This window comes from Pteropus medius, unplaced genomic scaffold, assembly GCF_902729225.1.
Source record: "Pteropus medius unplaced genomic scaffold, Ma_sr-lr_union100, whole genome shotgun sequence".
Classification (NCBI taxonomy): domain Eukaryota; kingdom Metazoa; phylum Chordata; class Mammalia; order Chiroptera; family Pteropodidae; genus Pteropus; species Pteropus medius.
The window spans coordinates 5,982,334-6,005,662 of NW_024354911.1; the positions used below are offsets into that span (position 1 = coordinate 5,982,334).

Here is a 23,329-nt window from a genome sequence, read left to right on the forward strand (position 1 = left end):
AGTCCAGGGCCCAACAACTTCACTAATGCATTCTACCAAACATAAAAAGATTTAATACCTGCCTTTCTCAAACTCTTTCAAAAATTAAAGAAGAGGGAATACTTCCTAATTCATTTAATGAGGCCAACATTACTCTGATACCAAAACCTGGCAAGGATAATACAAACAAAATAAAAGAAAACTACAGACGAATATCTCTGATGAATACAAATGAAAAATTCTAAACGAAATATTGGAAAGTTGAATACAACAATACATTAAAAAGATAACACATCACCATCAAGTAGGGTTCATTCTATGGGTGCAAAGATGGTTCAACATATACAAATTGATTAATGTGATATATTACATTAATAAAATAAAGCATAAAAATAATATGATCATATCAATAGATGCGGAGAAAACATTTGAGATAGATATCCATTTATGATTAAAATATGTATAAATAAAATATGTATAAAAGTAAAGTATCTTAACATAATAAAGGTCATATATAATAAACTTTCAGCTAATATCATACTCAATAGTGAAAAACTGAAAGCTTTTCCTCTAAGATCAGGAATAAGACAAGGATGCTCACTCTCACCACTGTTATTCAACAGAGTACTGGAAGTTCCAGCCAGAGCAATCAGGCAAGAGAAAGAAATAAAACGCATCTAAAAAGTCATATTGTCTCTTTTTGCAGATGATATGATTCTTTATACAGAAAACTCTAAAGACTAAACCGAAAAATAATTAGAAACAATAAACAAATACAGTAAAGTTGCAGGATACAAAAGCAATGTACAAAAATCCATTGCATTCCTTTATAAGTACAATAAAATTTCAGAAAAAGAAATGAGAAAATTACTTTGCAATTATAACAAAAAGAATAAAATACCTAGGAATAAACTTACCAAAGCATGCAAAGGACCTATACACTGAAAACTATAAGATATTATGAAAATAATTTGAAGAACACACAAAGAAATGGAAAGATAGTCCATGTTCATGGATTGGAAGAATCAGCATAGTTAAAATGGCCACGTTACCCAAAGCAATATACAGATTTAATGCAATCCACATCAAATCCAAATGGCATTTTTTAAAGAAATAGAACAACGACAACAAAAAATCAATAGATTTGCATGGAACCACAAAAGACCCTGAATAGCCAAAGCAAACCCAAGATAAAAGAACCAAACCAGAGGTATCACACTCTCTGTCTTCAAATTATACTACAAAGAGACAATAACAAAACAGCATGAAATTGGCAGAAAAACAGACACATTAACCAATTGAACAGAACCGAGAGCCCCCAAATAAACCCACATATATATGGGGAAATAATTTTTGACAAAAGAACCAAAAATATACAGTGGAAGAATTAAAGCCTCTTCAACAAATAGTGCTGGAAAAATTGGAAAGCCATATGCGAAGAAAAAAAAAAATGAAACTAGACCGCTATTTTTTACCATACACAAAAATTAACTCTAAATGGATCAAAGACCTAAATATAAGACCTGAAATAATAAAATACATAGATGAAAACATAGGTACTAGACTTATAGCCCTCGGTCTTAGAGAGAATTTTATGAATTTGACCTCAAAGGCAACAGAAGTAAAAGCAAAATTAAATGAATGCAATTATATCAAACTAAAAGGCTTCTGCACTGAAAAAGAAACCATCAACAAAACAAAAAGATAACCAATCAAATGGGAGAAGTTATTCACGAACAACACCTCTGATAAGGGGTTAATATCCAAAATATATAAAAAACTTATACAACTTAACAACAACAAAAAACAAAAGACAAAGCATCCAATTAAAAAATAGGCAGAGGACATGAACAGACTCTGCTCCCAAAGAGACATACAGATGACCAACAAATACATGAAAAGATGCTTGACTGTGCTAGCTATTAGGGAAATGCAAATCAAAACCACAATGAGAACTATCTCATACCTGTTAGCATGGTTGTTATCAACAAAACAAGTAATAACAAGTGTTAGAGAGGTTGCGGAGAAAAAGGAACCTTCATAGACTACTGGTGGGAATGTAAACTGGTACAGACACTATGGGAAACAGTATGGAGGGAGGGTCCTCAAAGAATTAAGAAAAGAATTACCATATGACTCAGCAATTTCTCTTCTGGGTATCTACCCCCAAAATTTGAAAATATTTATTTGTAAAGATATATGTACTCCTATGTTCATAGCGGCATTATTCACGGTGGCCAAGACATGGAAACAATTGAAACGTCCTTCAATAGATGTTTGGATAAGGAAGATGTGGTACTTATATACAATGGAATATTACTCAGCCATAATAAAAAATGAAATACTGGCATTTGTGACAACATGAATGGATCCTGAGAGTATCATGCTAAGAGAAATAAGTCAGGTGGAAAAAGTCAAGAACCATATGATTTCACTCACATATGGGATATAAAACTGAAAGCAACAAACGAACAAACAAGAGAAGCAAACAAATAAAAACTCATAGACACAGAGAACAGTATGGTGGTTACCAGAGGGAAAGGGGGTGGGGGAAGTAGGAAAGGGTAAAGGAGATTTGACTTTGGGTGGTGAACACACAATGGAACATACAGATGATGTATTATAGAATTGTACACTTGAAACCTATGTAATTTTATTAACCGATGTCACTTCAATAAATAAAACAAACAAACACTTCTTGCATTCACTGTAGCTGCTCACACTAGTAAAACCTAAACAGTAAATATCCCTGTAACAAGAGCATAGAATGCATGGCTGAGATCAAAAGGAGATAAGGCTGGTGAATGTTGAATACTTTGGCCCCTGGTTCCACACCTAGTGCTACCATCAGCAACTTCAGTGTTTACAGTAATAACTTCAACTGATCCTCCTTCCTCTGATGACTTTCACTACTACTTCTCTTGTCAACCCACTCCCAAAGCCACAACAATGGCCTCCGATTGCTCTTAACATTGTCATTACTTTGGTATGTTCCACCTCTAAAATCTTCAACTTCAAAAACTTACTTTGACCATAAATTCTCCCAATTCCAGCTCACTATTAACCTTCTTACTTCATATACTTCTCATCTTCAATTTCATTTAGACTTCCAGTCCCAGAAATACTAAATTTTCTCCCAATCTGTTGGCAGATTTTTAACTCCTTAAGAATCTAGCTTAGACCATATGACCCATCATTGTTTTCTTTCATTGTTATACTTGAATTTTCTACTCCTTATCTTTGATCCCTTATCACATTCTTTATCAGACATTTATCTTTTTTACTGTGATACCTAGCTACTCTGTGTTCTGGAATACTCACTTGACAATTCAGACTACAGTAGCTATAATTTCTTGGTCTCTGACCACATTTAGTTCCTCAGAATTTTCCTTCAATCTTTCAACACTTCCCTAGTTAGCTCCCTCTGGATACCAAACGAGACCTGAGAAAATGATTTTTAAAGTGATGATTTATTATCTTAAGAATGTCAATCCTGTAAACCTCACATCCCCTGAAAAGCCTTCCTTAACTACTTCCTGGAGATTAGACTAGATCAGATACTTCTTTTATCTCTCAGCTCAGCTCACTCAACTTTGCCTTCTTAGCACTGAGCATTACCATAATTAAGTAAGGCATGGGTAATTAGTTGTTTCCTATCTGTTTTTCCCACTAGAATTTCAGCTCTAAGAGGAAAAGAGTCCCGACTGTCTTGACCTCTGTTGTGTCTCCAGCAGCCAGCACAAAGTCTTACTCCTTAACTCATACTAGTAATCAATTCGGCATAAAATCTGAATAACTGTTCCAGTTGTGTTCTATAATATCTGTCTATTCCTGTGGCTCAAACCTCTTTTCTTCTATGACGGTTGTGTTACATAATACATATCCCCTGGTTTATGAGCAAATCTGAGTATACTATTCAGACTTTGCACATATCTCTTCCTCTGAAGAAAGCACATTGGAATCAAGTGAATTAGAGGGACATAAAGCATACATATCTTTATGGTTTATTTATAATTTAAAAAATATATATGGGTCAAAGTTAGTAGGGAGGGTAAGGAAAGTAGGACAGAGAAGTGTCAGGGGACAATACAACTGTTTCCAAAAGAAAGGTTCTGAGGTAGGAAGTAACTGAACCGAAAGTCACTGAGGCTGCACCACAGAATGGGGAAAAATAGGTGAGGTGGGTAGAAGGCCTCATAGGCTGTATTAAGTAATCTAGATTTGTTTTTCCTATGACAAATAGGAAACCACAGAAGGTTTTTTAAATCAGGGGTCAGCTTATTTTTTTAAAACAGTTTCATTTTAACTTTTAAACTTAAGTTTCTAATTTCAGTAGGCTTTCTTAAGAAAACTATTTTTAAATAATTATATGAGAAATGGCTTCCTATTTCTACTTCAAATTCAGTTCTCCAAAGACTAGTATCTGGAAAGAATACTATTACATACCCTGTTTCCTCTGGAAATGCAGAGGTGGTGCTTCCATCGATCTGACAGGGGTCCTGAGAAGGAGAGTCAGAATCTTTTCTATCTTGATTTATAGCAATATTGGTTATTCGATGTTGTTGCAAGTCCCACTTTCGAGCTACATTGTTAATTGTTAACCTTTTCTTCTCCTGTGAAAAAGTTCATTGTGACAAGTATTACATAATGCAATCTTTGTAGCAGGAGAGTATATCCAAGGAGCATATTGTTTGTACTACTTATCACACTTTTAAAAGGAGTCTATTCCTTAAAAGTAGCTACCAAATTTGTATTCTAAAACAAATTACAAGTGGCCTTTATTTACCTTGTGTATTCAAACATCCCAATAATAGTCTATCATCCTTAAAGAAAAAAATATATACAAACAATAATTACTCCCATTGGAGATGTGAAAATTTACTATCTGATAGTTTAACAGAAAATTATATACTTGAGTGTTATCTGAAATTTTAATTTGACAGAAACGTACATGGCTTTGTGTTTAAACATAGCAAGAAAAAAAATAATTAATTTTACTACCCAATAATTAGGACTAATATGGTGGAATAATCTAGGCAGAAAGGAAAGGAGAGGGATTGATCCATGTTCTAAGCTTCACAGTGTAAATCACAATGTCTGAAAATTAATAATTATACATAGACTACAAAAAGAAATTGTACTCGGTTTCTAGGTAACTAGTACCATTCTAGGTGAATAAGAAAGAAGTTAATTCATTATATGCGAAGGATGCCTTAACTGTAGTGGTTCTCAAACTTTAGAGTGCCTCAAATCTCATGGTGAGCTTATTAAAATACTAATTGCTAGCCCTCCCCCCATTATGATTTAATGTTTGAAGTGGGACTAAAGAATTTGCATTTCTAATAAGCTCCCAGGTGTTGCTAATGGACCTCACTTTGAGAACCACTGATTAGGGCACTGGGGCTCCATTCTCTCATAGAAACCTGTGGAGAAAGCAGATCTAAACTACTGAAAGAAGCTGTGCTAGGTAGAAATGTCGTAAATGGTAGGGGAAAACAGCTTTATTCCGGTAAAGTCTCTATTATCAAGAGTTAACATTTTTAAATGGCATGTCAATTAGACCAGAAAGCTAAAATAAGACATTTTACATTTCCTCTTTATTAAGAGCACAGTCACCTAATGAAAAATCACTGTGTGATACTGACCCTTCTTCACCTGCTCCCTCTGGAGCCACTGTAGGCTGTTAGGAAGGGTCTTTCCCATCCTTTCAGTGCACATATACGTGTAGAATGACTATTTTTAGTTCCACCTCTTTGCCTACACTTGGTTATCTAAAAAATTTTAGCATGTAAGAATGGCATTGGATAGTAATAAAAAATGATAACAAAGTGTAATTAAAAGTAAATTTTTTTAGAGTTCTATTTCTGTTTTTAAAAATGTTTTTAGCATGTTTTTTATGGCTGGGTATTTCAAATTTGTCTAGGTAGTTAAATGGGTTATCCTTAATATGAATATACTTCTGGGACTTTTTGATATTTTACAGAAGTCCTTATCCAAAGCAAGTAGGAATCTGTTGTTTAACTGTACAATTCCCACCCCCACCTCCCAATCTATAATAAAAAGGTGTCTTACCTTAAGGAATTCTATTTCAGTTATTCGCAGATGGCTGGTAAACCCAACTCTTAACCTAAGCAATGCTGTTATTTTCCCTCACTACCAAGGTTGCTTTATGGAGGGAGGGGCAGTGAGTTAATGGAGGATGCCTGTCATTCTGGCTCAATGCATTTGTATTTCTGGCTGATTGGAGTTTGGTGGAAAGAAATAATCTTAATGATATAGATATAGCAGGGCTTAGAAAAAAGACACAAAATATCTTTACACCACTATGTATTTTAACAAATTTATAATAAGATATTCTGAAAGTATAAACACTTTCTTAAATATCCATCCCAAAGTTAATGCATCCTTTACTTGGGTTATTAAAACCAGGTCAATACCAAGTTGACGAAGAGAATGGATATTTTTACTGGGTCCAAGAAAAGGGATGACATATTTTAAAGCAGGAGTGCAGCCTGGGGTCAGGTGGGAATCACTAGCTGGCTAGGGTGACACATAAGGGCTCTAGATATTTGTGGAACAAGCAAAAGAAAGGCTAGAGATTCTGCAAGACAGAAGTGGGGGTACCCCCCAAGTTTATGTTTAATGATCATGGATGCCTTTGGCATATTAGTTACAATCGTGTTTCTACAGCTAGATGGCAATGAATTGCCAAGTCTGTGTTAAAGTCACAATTATTTTAGAAGGTGCCGAATTTCAGCTCTGCCACTTGAGTCTATTCTTCATAGTTCAAGCAATATCACACCACTATATCCCATAACTATCGCTTCCATTCATTTTCCAGGTTACAAGGAAAATAGAAAGAAAAAAAACAAGGCAGAAGATATGTGTTTATGCACTCTTCATGTCCCTCCACAACCACTCACCCCATTTTCTTAATGAGCAATAATGCGCTGTCATGTGAAACAATCCCCAGCAAATGCTGAGGGTCTTTGGTATCATGACTCTGATTCTGAGCTAGTGCTAGAACCCAGGTCCCCTGATTTCCCATGCTTTACCACTTATTTAAAAATATAAAAGCTAAGTAACCCTCATAATTAGAGTCCTATTTAGTGACTTCAAGAGAAACATTAGCTATTTTTTGAAGTTTTCATAAAAAATTTCTAAACATTAAAAAAAAAATTTTGCTAAAAATTTAATGAAACGTTTCTAAAAATTATGATGGTAACAAGCAGCTAAATTGAGTGTATAACAAACCATTTTTAGTCCAAAGGAGGCCAATGTGGTTTGCTGCCTGTACTAGGCTCTACTTCCACTAGTAGTCTTAGAGCTAAATCATCCATGGAGTTTCTTTGCTTATTCTTCCTTCCCATGCTCCAAGGCTCATACAAGTGTTCTTTAGGTCTGAGAGCTTTAGTCTGTCTGTCTGTCTGTCTGTCTGTCTGTCTATCTATCTATTTTTTTTCATTCATTATTTAGTTAGTTAGTTCATTTATTTATTCACTCACTTATGTATCTGACAGCAGCAGCAGCATGATAGACAATACTACTTTTTCTAAATGAACCATTCAGAAAGTTTGCCAGTAGTATTATCTGACAATGATAAATCTTGCTCCTATTTATTTAAAAATATATTACCTACAGCTATATTTCTTATAAACCAAGTTTTTGGCCAACACTTATGGATATTCAAGCATAAAAGAGATTAAAATCCTATTGGCTAAATCAATAAAAAAGTAGAGTTATCCAGAGGGGATTTAGGCACATCTAATTAATGGGATGAGAAAAAACATAAAAGTTAGGGAGGTGTCAGGAGGTTAGAAATAACAGCAGGTGGAAAAATTATAGCATAGTGAGTAACAGTTGCTTTTGAAGTAGAAATTTGGCGCTGAGATAGCTTGGGACCAAGTTGTTCTTCTTTTTTGTTATTTAGGAGTACTTTTCACTGAGTAAAATACACAGATTCATGTGTATTCTTTGATCAGTTTCCACAAATGTATATACCTGTATCACCCCTACTCCTATTGAGATATATAACATTTCCATCACCACGGTAAGTGCCTTTGTTTTCCAAGTTTATTATACACAATTTTTTATCCCTCCTAGACTTTTTAAAAATTCTAAATGCCATTTTAATTTTAAAAAGAAAAGCACCTACATAAGACAAGTATCATGATCATCAGGATGATATCCTTAGCTTGAGGTCGAACATAGTATAAAGCATAATACAAGCTATAAACTTTAAGCTATTTTAATTTATTATACTTCATAATGTTAATATAAAATATTTTAAAAGAAAACTTTACTTAAGGAAAGAAATATCTGATATGTTAAATCACTTGAAACCAGTTTAAAACAAATTTTAATTCCTAAATTTCTCAAAGTCTTAACCACTTCTGTATCAGAGAAGCTAACAGACAAAATTTTTAAATATAAAAAGCTATCATTAAAAAAATATAGGAGAGCTCATTAAAATATATCAGTAAAGATGACAATCACTAACAATGGTTTCCAAAATGAAGTGCACATGCCACAAGGGTAAGTGGTGATGTGCTAGTGTGGAAAACAAATTATAATTTGTTATATTTTTTTATCTCCTTCTTTCAAAATTTCTAGCTTTTGTATATGTTTTACGATATGCATTATATTTCAAAGGTAGAAGTTTATAGGTAGTAAATTATAAAAGTTTTAGGAATGTTTGTTTATAAAAAACATTCTACTGATAGAAATGAAAATTTTACAAAGTTTGGAAACCACTTTTCTAGCTAACTAGCTAGCCTCAGTGTATGTGAGTATGGGTACACAAACATGCTTAATTACCTTAAGCAAAGATTGCTTATGACTTTCCCGCTTCTTTTCTTCCTCTTTTTTGGCTACAACAGATGCCATACGCCTTTCTTCTTCCTAAAAGAAAAATTTTAAAAATATACTATACAAGTATTCAGACTTTTTTAATGCTAAATATCTTTGGTTCTGTAAGTCTCATTTTCTTTGTGAGAAGCATACTACTTAGTTAATAGAAAATATACCCTTGGAAAAAAGTTAGTATGTTCCTCTTTATTTCCTTCTTCTTTACTAATTCTAAAAATCTGTGTCTTCTTAACTCTGCCTCTAACTCTGGATATGAGATAAATCCAGCTAATACAAGAGAAAATACAACGAGAAGAGAAGAAAAAAGAGGTGAGCAGACTTGTATAATTTTTTCTTAGTACACCATTCACAATTGTTCCACATAGAAAAACTTAAACTCTCTATTATGAAGGTAAAAAGATCGAAATGATACTTCCAACAATTTTGATTTAATTTATGGTTGCAAATCATAGCTTTTTAAACGATAAAACAAGAATGAAAGACTTTTAAAACTTACAACTGATTAATGAATTAACGTCCATTAATGTCATTATTTTACTTTGTTTTTAAATTGATTTGGACAGTCTAATTTCTTAACTTCTAAAAACTGTGAAATAACATTACAGTTTAGAAAATTTTAAAAAAGTCCTAATTGCAACACTAACTCAGATGTTATTATTTCTGTTTCACATTATAATATTCAGTATGAGTAAATTTTTAAAAGTTGCAATCTGTGGAGCTGGGAAAAAACTGCGTAGATGTTAAACGCTTTGTTCATCCTTTTAGTGACAAAATCAAAGTTGTAATAGAAACACAGAACAAACAGCAAGCAACGTCTCCTGGGATCTAAATGCACTACAACTAGGGAGAGAAATAATTAATCAACCTGCAAAGGTAGAAGGTAGGACGGGGTGAAGATGTGAGGCAGCCCAGTCCCCAGTGGCTGAGTGTGACAGAGGCTATGGCAGCAGCAGCCGGTAACTGCAGACGCCTCTTAAAGGGGCCCTGTCCCGAGTGGACTTTCGTGGTGACAGACCTGTTTTCTCTGAGCACCAGTGCCTGGTAGGCTCCAAGCGGGGTGCCAGGGTCTCATAGGGGGACACTGAGTTATTGGAGCGAGGGCAGGATGCGCTCTCTCCAGGCAGAAGTGCCGGCAGTATCCACTGTTCCTCTGTTGAGCCCTCCCCGCTCCCATTGTGCAGACTCAGCACTGCCATAGCTGAGACATCATCAGACTGGATAACAGAGGTCACTGCGCTCAGAGGATGCCATGAAACTCCACCTCCCTCAACTCGTGGCCCCACCCAAGCCACATCTGGTTGTGTCCTTGGCAAATCCAGTGTGCTTTGCTGAGCAGAGCCAAGACTCACACTGGTGGCAGCTGGCCTCGGCTACTGGTGAGGCCTCTTGAGACAACTATAAGCACAGAAACTGTGGATTCCTTGCTGAATCTTAGCAGGTGGCCCTGGAGGGGCACAGGTTAGGGCTAAATTTGGCCTGCAGCTGAACCCCTCCCAGGACTGTGCCACTGGACACCTACTACACAAAGCCATGCTAATAAGACCAGAAGACTTGGGGGCTTTGTTTAATAAATAGAAACAGACACAGAAAGGCAGCCAAAATGGTTAGACAAAGAAGCAGAAACAATATGAGAGAACAGAACAGAGGTCCAGGAATAATGGAGTCAAGTAATCTAACAATGCAGAGTTCAAAACACTGGTTATAAAGATGCTCAATGAACTTAAGGAAAGTGTAGATGAACTCAGTGAATATTTTAACAATGAGATAAAAATCATAAAAATGGAAATGGAAATTATAAAAGGGAACCAGTCAGAAATGAAGAACACATTATTTGAGATGAAGAGTAATATTACAGGAAATCAACAGAGTGGATAAAGAAGAGGACTGAACCACCGATATAGAGGATGGGAAAGCCAAGGACAACCAACCAGAATGGCGAAAAAAAAAAAAAGGAATCAAGACTATAATGATAATTTAAGGAGCCTATGGGACACAAATGTAAAAATATCTGTGTCACAGGGGTACCTAAAGAAAAACAAGAAGTTGAAGAGCTATTCGAAGAAATAATGATGGAAGACTCCCCTAACCTGGTGAAAGAATAGACATACAACCCCAGGAAGCTCAGAGTCCCAAAAAAGAGGAACCCAAAGAGGCCCACACCAAGACACATTATAATTAAAATGCCAAAGGTTAAATACAAAGAGAGAATCTTAAAAGCAGCAAGAGATAAGTAGTTAGTTACCTACAAGGGAGTACCCATAAAATTGGCAGCTGATTTCTCAAAAGAAACTATGCAGGACAGAAGGGCTTGGCACAAAATATTCGACGTGATGAAAACTCAAGATCTACAACGAAGAATACTTTATCCAGCAAAGCTATCATTTACAGTTGCAGGACAGAAAAAGAGCTTCCCAGACAAAAATAAGCTAAAGGAATTTATCAACACCAAACCTGTATTAGAGTAAATGTTGTAGGGTCTTCTCTAAGAAGAAAGAACATGTATCAAAAACATGAATAAAAATTGGTAATAACTACATTCCTGTCAACAAGTACCTCAAATGGAAAAGAATTAAGTGCTCCAACCAAAAGAGAAGGTGGCTGAATGGATAAGAAAACTAGACCCCTACATATACTGCCTACGAGACACTCACTTTAGATTAAAAGACACACACAGACTAAAAGGAAGGGGATGGAAAAAGATATTGTCTTTATGGACCTTGAAGGTATTTGGCTGAATGAAATAAGGCGGATAGAGAAAGACAAATACCATATGATTTCACGTACATGTGGAATCTAAAGAACAAAATAAACAACAACAAAAGCAGAAATAAACTCATAGATACGAGAATATTTGGAAGGCTACTAGATGGGAGGGGATTGAGGTCGACGGTGAAAAAGGGCAAAGGGATTAAGAAGTACAAATGGATCGTTATAAAATAGACATGGAGATATAAAGTGTAGCATAAGGAAAATAGTTAATAATTTTGTAATAAACATGTAAGTAGGAAGGGGGGTACTCGATTTAGTGAGGTGACCAGTTAGTGAGTTATACAGATCTCTAATCACCATGCTGTACAACTGAAACTAATATATTACTGTATGCCAACTACAATTAAAAAAAAAAACTCATCGAATTGTACAATGTAAATATGAGCAACTAATAATCTATTATATTTCAATAAAGCTGAGGGACAAGAAGTTGCAGTCTGTATACACAATTTTGATCATGCTTTTTTCCCTCTGAAGATTGTCAAATTTTAATAAAGTAAATTATAACCATGTAACTTTTAATTTTTATCAGAAGTTTTGTAGGCATTCAAGAAGATGACACAATTTGAGAAAACAATTTATTCATGAAAGACAAGCTGGAAAATGTCTTCAGAGATAGGAAACTGTAAAAATAATTTAGTACATTTGAAGAACTTTTAGAAATGAAAAATTATAAAACCTGAAATAAAAAATTCAGTGGAGGGAGGTTGAAGAGCTCATTTTACACAACTGAAGAGAGAATTGGTCGAGTGTAAAATAGGTCAGCAAATTTTCCTATATATTTTATAGAACCCTATACTTTTCCATCATAACACTACACTAAACCTGTTTCATTTGAATTATCTCTGGTACTATCTCTCCCCTCACCTAGGCCAAATAGCTCTGTGAAGGTATAGACCATGTGAGCTCCTGGCACATAGTAGATACCCGATAAATATATATTTAAGAAATGAATTATTGAATACACATCTTTATGTATTTGTTCAATAATTACCTAAAACTGTAACTGCTAAATCAAATGATAAACATATTTCTAAGACTTTTGATATGTTTGTAAATTGCCCTCCATAAATGTAACATTCATTTATACTCCCACCAACAGTCAGCATTTTATTTAAAGCATGATTAACAGTCATAAGAGCTCTTCACCAAATATTCCTGTGTCTTTCCACATCCAGGCTACATTGTGAAATAGCACTGCCTGCCTCCCTGAAGTTAGATGTGGCCATGTGACTTACTTTGGCCAATGCTATATGAACAGAAGTGACATGTGTTTGCTTCTGGGTGGAAGCTTTCAAAGACAATGTATGATATAGCTATTTTCTCCCTCACCTCTGCTTTAGAATCTGCAAAGCTCCAGATGGTGAATACTTTGAAGTTCTTGGTCTTAGAATGAGAACAATACAGAGCAAAGTTCCTGGACCACATACTATGGGCAGACAGGTAGAGCAGACATGAAATAAACATTGTTATTTTGATTCACTGAGGTTAGAGAAGTCATTACTGCAGAATAGCTTGGCCCATCTTGATCAGTATATCAGTTATATTAGAGCTGAAGTCAAAGAGGCCATGAAAATGTATTCTAGAGGGTGAGCCATTATAAATACTTCTGAAAACAAAGAAAGACCTAGAGAAAAGAAGTATATTAAAAATGCACAATGAGAAACTATCAGAGTTAAAAAGGGGACCTAGAAATGCATCCTCTGGAAGATTCTAACTTTAGAAATGAATATTCTCAGAAGTTTGGTAATTTATACAAGGTCACACAGGTAGTGACAAAGCTAGGAACAGGACCAGAAGCCACGGCTTGTAAAAAATGGAATTTGTATTATTTTTTATAATAAGGGTATATTTAAATGTATTTTATTTATTTTAGAGAGAAGAAAAAGTTGAGGTTAAAATTCAGTAATAATATGCCATACGATTTAGTTGTTTAAAAGGAAACAAATTTAATATGATTTTTGGTGAATTTAAACTGTCTTTTACAATATGGAAAATAGTTATTCTTAATGTTTAAAGGCTGAATAGAGGTAACGAGGAGAAATAAATTAAATGAGAAATTTAGAACCTTGAGTCTTAGCTTCACAAAATAGCTGGATTAATAATCATATTAAATTCTTTTGTTCAGTAAATACTTACTTGGTACCTATTAAATACAACGTATTTCGGAACAAATTTTTTAAAAGAGCAAATTATGTTGATGATCAATTGTTGACTCATCTATAAAATGTGAACTAGAAACAGATTGGTTATTTAACGAGCCAATTTCAAACAGTACTGGAAACTGTATGGAACACGTACTGCACATATTTAAGAGGTGATTCCATCAGATTTTCTAAAAGAATTTGAGCTTCTATTAAAGGCAGTAGGACTTTAAAAGGAAAGCTAAACCTAGGAAAACTGGATATACGCCAAATCAATTCAAATATCGAGTGTTTTAAGGAATTTATACATCTGACAACTATATTTCAGCCCAAATAATTATAGAGTAACTAAACTTAGAAACAAAAATAAACCTCTAATTTTAAAAATAACCTATAAATCTGTTGGTAAGAAGGAAAAATTGTGATATTTTGGCATCTTTATGATAATAGTCCAATTTCTTGGATAAAAGCAATATATTCTATGTGGCAAAAAAAAAAAAGAAATCTATCTGTGACTAAAAAAAATATTTACTTTTTTCCATACTTCAGTTTGTCATGAAGATTTAATATAGAAATGATTTCAAATTAATTAAGAAGTGCAGTAATTTTATAGGTGTTTGACAACCTAGATTATACTCTGTTAGCAGATTATAAAGGCTCTAAAACAATGCATATATTATATGAGAAACTTTGCTCCAAAATAAATAAAACGGTCTTAATATAGGCAGCAATTTATTATGTGGAATTTAAAAAGTAAATGGCAACATGGGTTTCTAACCATATACTTTAGAACAGACAGTTATAAAATACATTGTTTTCTTTGACTACATCAAGTATTAAAACAGATTTTAAAATCAGTTTTTGTCTAGAAGAGATGATCCATGTTTTTCATTCAAATAATCTTGCTTTACAGAGAAAAATGATTTTTCCAGGGTCACAGTTAATGTTAGAGTAAACATCAGAAGCTCTCTAACCTGACTTCCACTGGCCTAGGGATATTAACTGTGAAATACTAGTGGGGGGAAAAGCCAGAACAAGCTAGGTTATGCTGTCGTAGCAACTTCAAAACTTACACTGGCTTACAATAAAGAGAAGTTTATTTCTTGATCATGCAGATAACACTGGAACTGCCCTCTATGCAGAGGCTAAGTGTTCCTGGGTCTGTTATCTGATGGCACCTTCAACTCAACATATGCTTCCACAATGACTGCCTCATGGGCGAAAAACATGGAAAATCACACACTGGCTTTTAAATGCTTCCTGGAAATTACATATATTACTTCTGCTCACATTTCTATGGTCAAAGCAAGTTGCGTGACCACACCTAACTCCAAGGGGAAAGGAAATATCATCTCTCCACAGATCAAAATGAGGAGGACGACAAGAACGTGTTGGCGAGCATTAGGAATGTCTACCACATTGTCATATGTGAGAGGGAAACTCATTTCTATCTCCGATAGGCTGGTCTAGTTTTTGGAGAGCAAATTGTAAACAAGTTCATTTTAAGCCAACTAAATGTAAGTTTGAGGTGAAAACTTCAGACACTGTGCCTATTGCAGAATTGTGAGCATATTCTGAATTCCCTGCATTCACAAAATACTGCCTTTAGAAATAAAAGGAGAAAATTCTTCCTCCCAGAATTTTCTATAAAATCGTCCTTGTTCTAGCCCCTCAAAATGTGTCTTTTCTCTTATTGGACAGTTGTGAAAATATTTGAAGACCTGCAACATCTTCCTCATGTCTTCTCCTTTGTCAATGAATCATGCCAGGTTCTCTGGAAACACTCCAGTTTGTTGTCAGTCCTCTAAAACTAATAGTTTAGGTGTAATTTGACTAAAAAAGAAAAAAAAGTAGAGTATTTTCTCCATTTTCCTAGATTCTCTATTTCAATATTGTTTTAAGCCATATTAATTTCTAACAATCGCACCTCACGATTAACTCAATTCCACTTCGTTCCAATTCCAGGGCTAGCTACTCTTTTCACACATGCCACTAAGTTTCTCATCACCATGGCCCTGCATGTGGGCTGAGAATTGCTTTGTTTGTTGTTATGGTGTAAGGCCCAGGATTTTCAATTTATCTATTATTTTGACTTTGCTAAATTCTGCTTAGTTTTCGAGACTATAGGTCAGCAAACTTTTTCTGTAAGGGGCCAGATAATCAATATTTTAGGCATTGTGAGACACATAAGCTCTCTATTGGATATTCTTTGTTTTTATTTTTAAACAACACTTTAAAATATAAAAACCATTCTTAGCTTGAGAGCTCTACAAAAACAAGCTGCAGGATGGATTTGGCCCACAGGCTCTAGTTTGCTAAACTTGTTCTAGATTACTGAGCTACTTTTGGATTCTGATTTAATCAACCAATATATCAAGATCTCTAACTTCTCCAAGTTTCTGGCATTCACATACTTTATCAGAATAACGTAAATACTGTCATCTAGTCATGAAACAAAAATGCTGAATAGAATGGGCCCAAGGAAAAAGCCTCATGGCATGCCCGTACAGACTTCTCTACAGGCTGGTATTAATCAATTACTTCAAGCTTTGTAGGTACACTTGAATCACAAATTCAGTTAAGCACGTTATCATACAATTTATTTGAAATGATCTCATAAAAGACTTTGGCAAATACTTCGCTTACATACCAAAACACTATCTATCTATAACACTCTTCTGAGGGGGGCTATCTAAAATAGAGAAGTAATTTTGTCTAGTGTAAATTATTTTTAGTGAACTAGTGCTGCCTCCTAGTGATCAATTCCTTAAGTAATCACAATCCATCTTTTAATAATCCAATTTAGTTTTCTTTCATAATCAACATCAAATTTATTGTCATAATTTATGGAACTTATATTCTTTCTTTATGTGATAAAAAGATAGATTAGTTCATCTTCCTTTCAGCTATTCTATTATTCTACACTGCTTCTCAGAAATAACTTTAAGTGGTCTAGCAATTTATTCATTATGTTTATTCAGTGCTCTAGATCAGAGATTGGCAAACTTTATCCCACAGGCCAAATCCAGTCTACTACCTGCTTTATAAATAAAGTTTTATTAGAACAGAGCTATGCTCATTCATTTATACATTGTTTATGCCAGCTTTCACACTACAATGAGAGAGCTGAGTAATTTTCAACAGAGCCTAAAATATTTATAACCAGGCCCTCTACAGATAAAGTTTGCCAGCCCCTACTATAGCTGGGCCTAAATTCAAACTAATTTATTCACCTATCCTGGGTTTTGCTTTTATCTTATTAATGTTTATTTTCTACTCTTTACAGACTAAAAGTCATTCTTTGTAACAGAGATAACAAAAGCAAAATAGGAATTGAAGCCAGCAACTCATATCATCTCTTTGCACCATATTACCTCTTGCCATTCCTCGGGATTTAGGCCCCCTGCTTCTCATCTCATCTCTCATCCCATCCTCCCCAATTCATATCTGGGCTGCTACACAGATAGATAGTATCTTTCGTTGGCAATTTCAATTTAACTACCTTAAACTCTACAAGAGCTTCTTATAATGACCACGACAAAAACCTAAACTCTCTCTCATGACATAAAATGCCTTTCATGGCCTAGCCCTTGCCTGTCGTGCATCCTTTTCTCCCGCTAGTCTCTCGCATGTGCACTCAATGCTCAAGCATGTTGAACTGCTATTAATTGCTATATTCTCTCAGCAACCCTTTGCATTTTGCATGCCTTCCTTCTCCCTAGAACACTCTCCACAGATACATCCTCTTTCTTCTTTGCCACTCTTCAAGTCTCAAATCAATATTTTCTCTTTTAGAATTTTTCCTATTTCTCCAGTAGCCACAGGAGTGCTTTGTTCTTCGATATCATTGTGCAGTATGAGTGCACTTGCATGCGTACACAAGTGCAGCAGTATGTGTAGACACACATATCTATCCATCTCTTGTCTAATTAGTCATTTTGCATTATAATCTGGCTGTATGCCTGCCACTGCACTAGACTACAAATTAAAATGAGGGCATGAATTATGATTCTGATCTTATCATCTCTAGTGTCTAATACAGACCCTAGGACAGAAACTTTTCAGTTCAAAGTGGTTAAGAATATCTCAGAAATTTTTTCACAGTGGCTCTAGGTCAAAAGAAATGTGTTAAAGCTCTGTTTACTGTAGTTAGGAAATGACTTACCAAGTATTCATGTTCTAGCAACTTAGTAGCCATTTGAAAAAAAAAATATTACATGTAAATTGAAAGAAAAAAATATACCACTCTTAAATAACCACAATTACTTGCCAGTAGAACGCTGTGTATATCTGTAGGGCATTACTTAACTTCTCGAACATTGGAATTAGATTGGACACTGCCACCCTCATTTCCGGTTCCATATTGATTTTAGTGTGGTACTTTTTTTTTTATCATAATAACCACTGAAAACTCAGTTTTGCAAATATATGACACCAGAGAGTGAAGTATAGTATAATCTAATGTTGAAATGGTAAACTATCTTGATCTAGGTTTTCAGTGTCTCACAGATATCAAATATCCCTTGAAAACTAAAAATATTCCGCAGTGCCCCTCTGTGAGTTCTCTACAGCATCTTCATCACACAGTTTGGGGAATTACAGCACTAGTGCACAAAAGTTCAAGTATTTGTGTAACCCACTCCAGTTAGAATGTTTATGTGATAAATTACATAAAAATTTAATAAAGATAACATTTTTAAAGAAAAAAATGGTTATAGAATAGGTGTCAGCGAACTTTTCTACCCAGATGGTAAATATTTTAGGCTTGTAGGACGTATAGTTTCATTAGCAACTATGCAGTTCTACCACTGTAGCATCAAAGCAGACATAGGTAATACATAAATGGATGGACATGACTGTGTTCCAATACATATTTTTTACAAAAATGAGTGACCAGCTCATGGGCCGCTGTCTGCCAACCCTCTTACAGAAAGTCTTTAAAAAAGCATATTTCCACATGAAAATTACTAAAACATTTTTATAAAGGTGAAACAAAATATCATGGTCCATACTGATATGAATAAATGAATAAATTAAAATTTTTATGAGAAATAGAGTTACAAAAGGAAAGCAATAACTTCACAGGGAGAAGCCTGGCAGACAACATCTTAATTAAAGAAACAATATCAATATAGGGATAAATATAAATTACACATCCCTTGATAGGATGCAATGAGAAGAATGCAAAATCACTTCTGTGATATTTATGATAAAGATCTGTAACTAAAAATTAATCATGAAAAAACATAAAAGAAAATCTGAATTGAGGGTCATTCTACAAAATAACTGATCTGTAATCTCCACAAATGTCAGTCTTGAAAGTTAAGGAAAAACTGAGAAACCACCTGAAAAATGGTGACAATAGAAATATGACAACAAAGTGGATATGGAATGTAAAATCTATATGGAATGTATAATTCCAAACTGGATCATTTTGCTATACAGAATATAATTGATATAATTGGTAAAATTTGAATGTGGTATGAGAATTAGACACTAGTATTATTCAATGTTTATTTCCTGACTTTTTTTTTGTTGTTGTTATATTATGTTTATTAAGGAGAATGTCTTTGCTTGCAGGTAATATACACTAAAGTGTTCAGGGTTGTTGGGGAATCGAGTTCACAACTTATCTCGAAGTGTTCAAGAAAAAAAGTTCTTTGTACTCTACAACTTTTCTGTAACTTCGAGATCATTTCCGTTTAAACTTTTAATTTCTGAAATTAAATAGTGGAGGAGCAGATGTGCAAAGATTGCTGCTCTGTATTTAGCAGAACAGCTAGCCCTGTTCCTATCCCTGGTTATCTTCACTCATTTCCTTATCAGGTAAGCATACTCTATAGAATGTAATGTACAAGGACAGTGAAAATGTACAGTATTATTCTCCTTTATTTAAGGCATAGAAGTGGGTGAATTTCACTCAACCAACAAGTCTTTATTAAGCATTACATTCTCAGCATTAAGTGAGACAGAGAAGAAAAGAAAATAAACATGTATTAGGCAAGGAGAAAGAAGAATGGCTTCTGCCCTTAAGGACATTAGTTGGGTAGACAAGACTGACATATAACCTAACTATGAGAAAAAGAATATCTAATCAAGAACTGATTTACATAAATGGGTTAGCTTCATTTCTTACTCCACTCATCTCATCCTCTTTAGGACGAGCAATGAGAAGTACCAAAGATGCTTAAATAAGAAAGGCAGGGAGATAAGGGTAAAAGTACGCAATGTTGACGGTGTAGATCTGAGAGAACAGAGAACCACATCTCCATGCTGGAACAAAGAGAGAGGCAGAAGCCTACAAGACCCCTGGTATTTATGAATTCATCAACACATTTTACTATGTTCTAGCACCGCAGATGACTATAATATTGCTGAAGCAGAAATGTATACTGCACACATTATGAAACTGGTGTACGGGTCATGAGTCAATTGGCAATTGAAAAAACCCAGCTGATCACTCAGAATCCATATCAAAATAGGCAAAGTCAAGAAGTAAGAAAACAAGTAGAAACTTAGGGCTGAGATTATTAAAAGGTATTTTCTGAGAAAATAAAATATTCAAATTAATTTGGGATGCAAGGAAACAAATTAAGGTAAGTGTCTTTATTACAGAACTTCTTGGAGCCTATAATATGCTAATGTGTATCATATACCTAAAAGCAGAGGTATCATATGCAGCATTTCACTTAGACCAGGAACCATATCAAAACCTCTAAGTGTACAAAATATGTCATATGGAGATAGAATGAATAAAAAAAGAGATAATTACTTTGAGAAGTATAGCAGCAATAACAACAACAACTCCATACGGTACTTCCTAGAAGCCTCACACTGTTTTAAGGTTTGATACTTTATCCTAACGACAACCTTATGACATAATATAATTATGATCCCCATTTTACTTTCAGGAACATGAGGTATATAAAGGTTAAGTAAATTGCTGAAGATCATATGGCTAGAAAATAATAAAGCCAGGATTCAGACTCAAGCAGTCTGGCTCTACACCCATGTTCTTAACCATTATATTCTTTACCATTATCAACGAAATTCTTACTCATCCATTTCAAAGTAAATTATTAGTGTTAAGCAAGAACGAAAAACAAGCATAATGATTCATATAAATAGAAGGCTAGGAATTTAAAAAGCCCTATTCAATGAAATTGCGAATAGGGGATAGGTGGTAAAACATGTCGATATAATTATGAAATATACCATAATTACATTTATGATAATCCCTAGTTCATTAAAATTTAGAAGCATTTCTAGCAAAGAATATGCATCCTAATTTCCTAATCCACAATAAGGAAAACAATGTGGCAAGCACTTTAGAAGAGTTCTTACCGTGACTCTCTTCATATCTAGCTGGCGCAGCTGCATCATATTCTGAAGGATAGTGTGTTTGTACCATGACTCTTGAGCTATTGGATTGCCATCAAAAGTGATGTCTGAGAGAGAAGTTGAGTCTGCAAGGCAGCAAACACTCTCAAAACTGCAGGAAAGACAGAAATCACTGGATTATGGTGAGACCTTCAAATACTACTTTGATTTGTTTAATAGACATTATTTTTTAGAACAGTTTTAGAATTGCAGAAAAATTGAGAAGACAGTACAGAGTTCCCACATACTCTCCACCCAGCTTCCCTTATTATTAACATCTTGCATTAGCATAGTACATGTTTTACAATTAATGAACTAATATCAATACATTCTTACTAACTGAAGTCCATATTTTATCCAGATTTCCTGAGTTTTTACCTATTGTCCTTTTTCTGTTCCTGGATCCCATCCAGAATACATTACATTTAGTTGTCATGTCTCCTTTAGGCTCCTTTTAGCTTGACAGTTTTTTTGACTTTCCTTGTTTTTTGATAACCTTGACTGTTTTGAGGAATACTCATCAGTTATTTTGTAGGATATCCCTCTATTGGGATTTGTGTGAAATTCTTCTAATGACTGAGACTAGGATTAAGGTACATCCTATTAACTAACATGACATCACTGTTGATATTGACTTTGCTCATCTGGCTGAGGTAGTATTTTTCAGGTTTTTCCAATATAAAATTTTTGTTCCCTCTCCTGAATTTTTTGGAAGGAAGCCATAAGCAGCCCGTACTTAGTAGGTGGGAAGTTTATCTTCCCCTTCTTGAGGACAGAGGATCTACAGAAATTATTTGAAATTCTTCCTATGAGGTTTGTCTTTTTTTCTGGCATTTATTTATTTGTATCCGTTTGGATTCACGAATATTTACTTTATACTTTGGGTTATAATCTAATACTATGTAATTCATTTTATTGTTCAAATCGTAGCCATTGGAAGCTCTTTCAGTCGTCTCCTATGTCCCTTTGACATACTCCCATTAGTGTGGATTTTTTTTTTTTAGTCCTTCCTTACTTTCTGGCACTACAAGATTCTCTAGACTCATATTTCCTACCCCTGTCCTAGAATCAGCTATCTCTTCAAGGAGCCACATTCCTTTTATTGAAGAATGGTATTAAAACAAAGATCTGGAGGCTAGGCATAATTTTTGCTACTGCAGTGTCATTTCTTTTAGGCCCTCTGATGACAGAGCAAGGAAATATATGTGTGTATACATATATCTATAATATTTCTTTATGCAACCATTTGTTTCTATATTAAGCTAAACATGAGTTCATTCTGATGTCTTCAATTGTAATCCATAACCAAAAGACCATTCTAGCCTCTTTCCCTGCTTATTTGTAAATTCCTATTCCGACAATAAGAAATCTGGCTACTACTATCTCTCATCAATTTAAATGTTCAATTCCAGAGTATGCATGTGTATGTGTACATATACATATATATATATAGTGGTATCAGGAATTTAACCTGTACCCCCATGGAAAACAACGTTAACTAAAGTATACGATTATGTATAATTGCTTTTGCATATATTTTACAGATTAATTTTTAAAGTTACTTAGGTTAGCATCTTTCCCCCAGTTCTCCTTCTGGGAGGCTGTTTCATACAATTAAAATATAATTAGATTCTCTAGTCATAGTCTATATTCCTTCCTGGGATCCTCTAACATTCTAAATGATTTTTTTAAATTTGTATACATTAAGGTTCTATGGGTTTTGACAAATGCATCATGTCATGTATCTACCTACCATTAAAGTATTATATAGAACAGTTCCATGGTCCTAAAAAATCCCATTCAACTCCCTGCCGCTCACCCCAAATCTCTGCAACTACTGATATTTTTACTGTCTCTATAAGTTTGTCTTTTCCAGAATGTAACATAGTTAAGATCATATAGTATGTAGCCTTTTCAGATTGACACCTTTCACTTAGCAATATGCATTTTAAGGTTCATCCATGTCTTTTCGTGGCTTCATAACTCTTTTATTCTTCACTGAGTAATATTCTATTGTATGGATGTACCATAGTTTATCCGTTCACTCACTGAGGAAATCTTGGTTGCTTCAAGTTTTTAGTGGCTATGAAAAAAGCTGTTGTAGCTATTAGTCCAGTGTTTGTGTGGACCCAAGCTTTCAATTCAATTGGGTAAATACTTAAAAGTACATTGTTGGATTGTACAGTAAG

At 34.4% G+C, this 23,329-nt stretch overlaps 1 protein-coding gene across 10 annotated transcripts in view; it reads right to left on the reverse strand.

The window, feature by feature from the left end:
* The window catches only part of LRRC49 (leucine rich repeat containing 49), a 127,413-nt gene that overhangs the window by 27,754 nt on the left and 76,330 nt on the right, over window positions 1–23,329 (reverse strand). For all 10 annotated transcript variants that reach the window (XM_039856394.1, XM_039856396.1, XM_039856392.1 and 7 more), the window contains 3 exons: window positions 21,105–21,252; window positions 8,797–8,880; window positions 4,426–4,592 (listed from right to left, as the gene is read on the reverse strand). In XM_039856394.1, coding sequence (XP_039712328.1) covers window positions 4,426–4,592; window positions 8,797–8,880; window positions 21,105–21,252 — 399 coding nt within the window. The remainder of the gene's footprint in view (window positions 1–4,425; window positions 4,593–8,796; window positions 8,881–21,104; window positions 21,253–23,329) is intronic.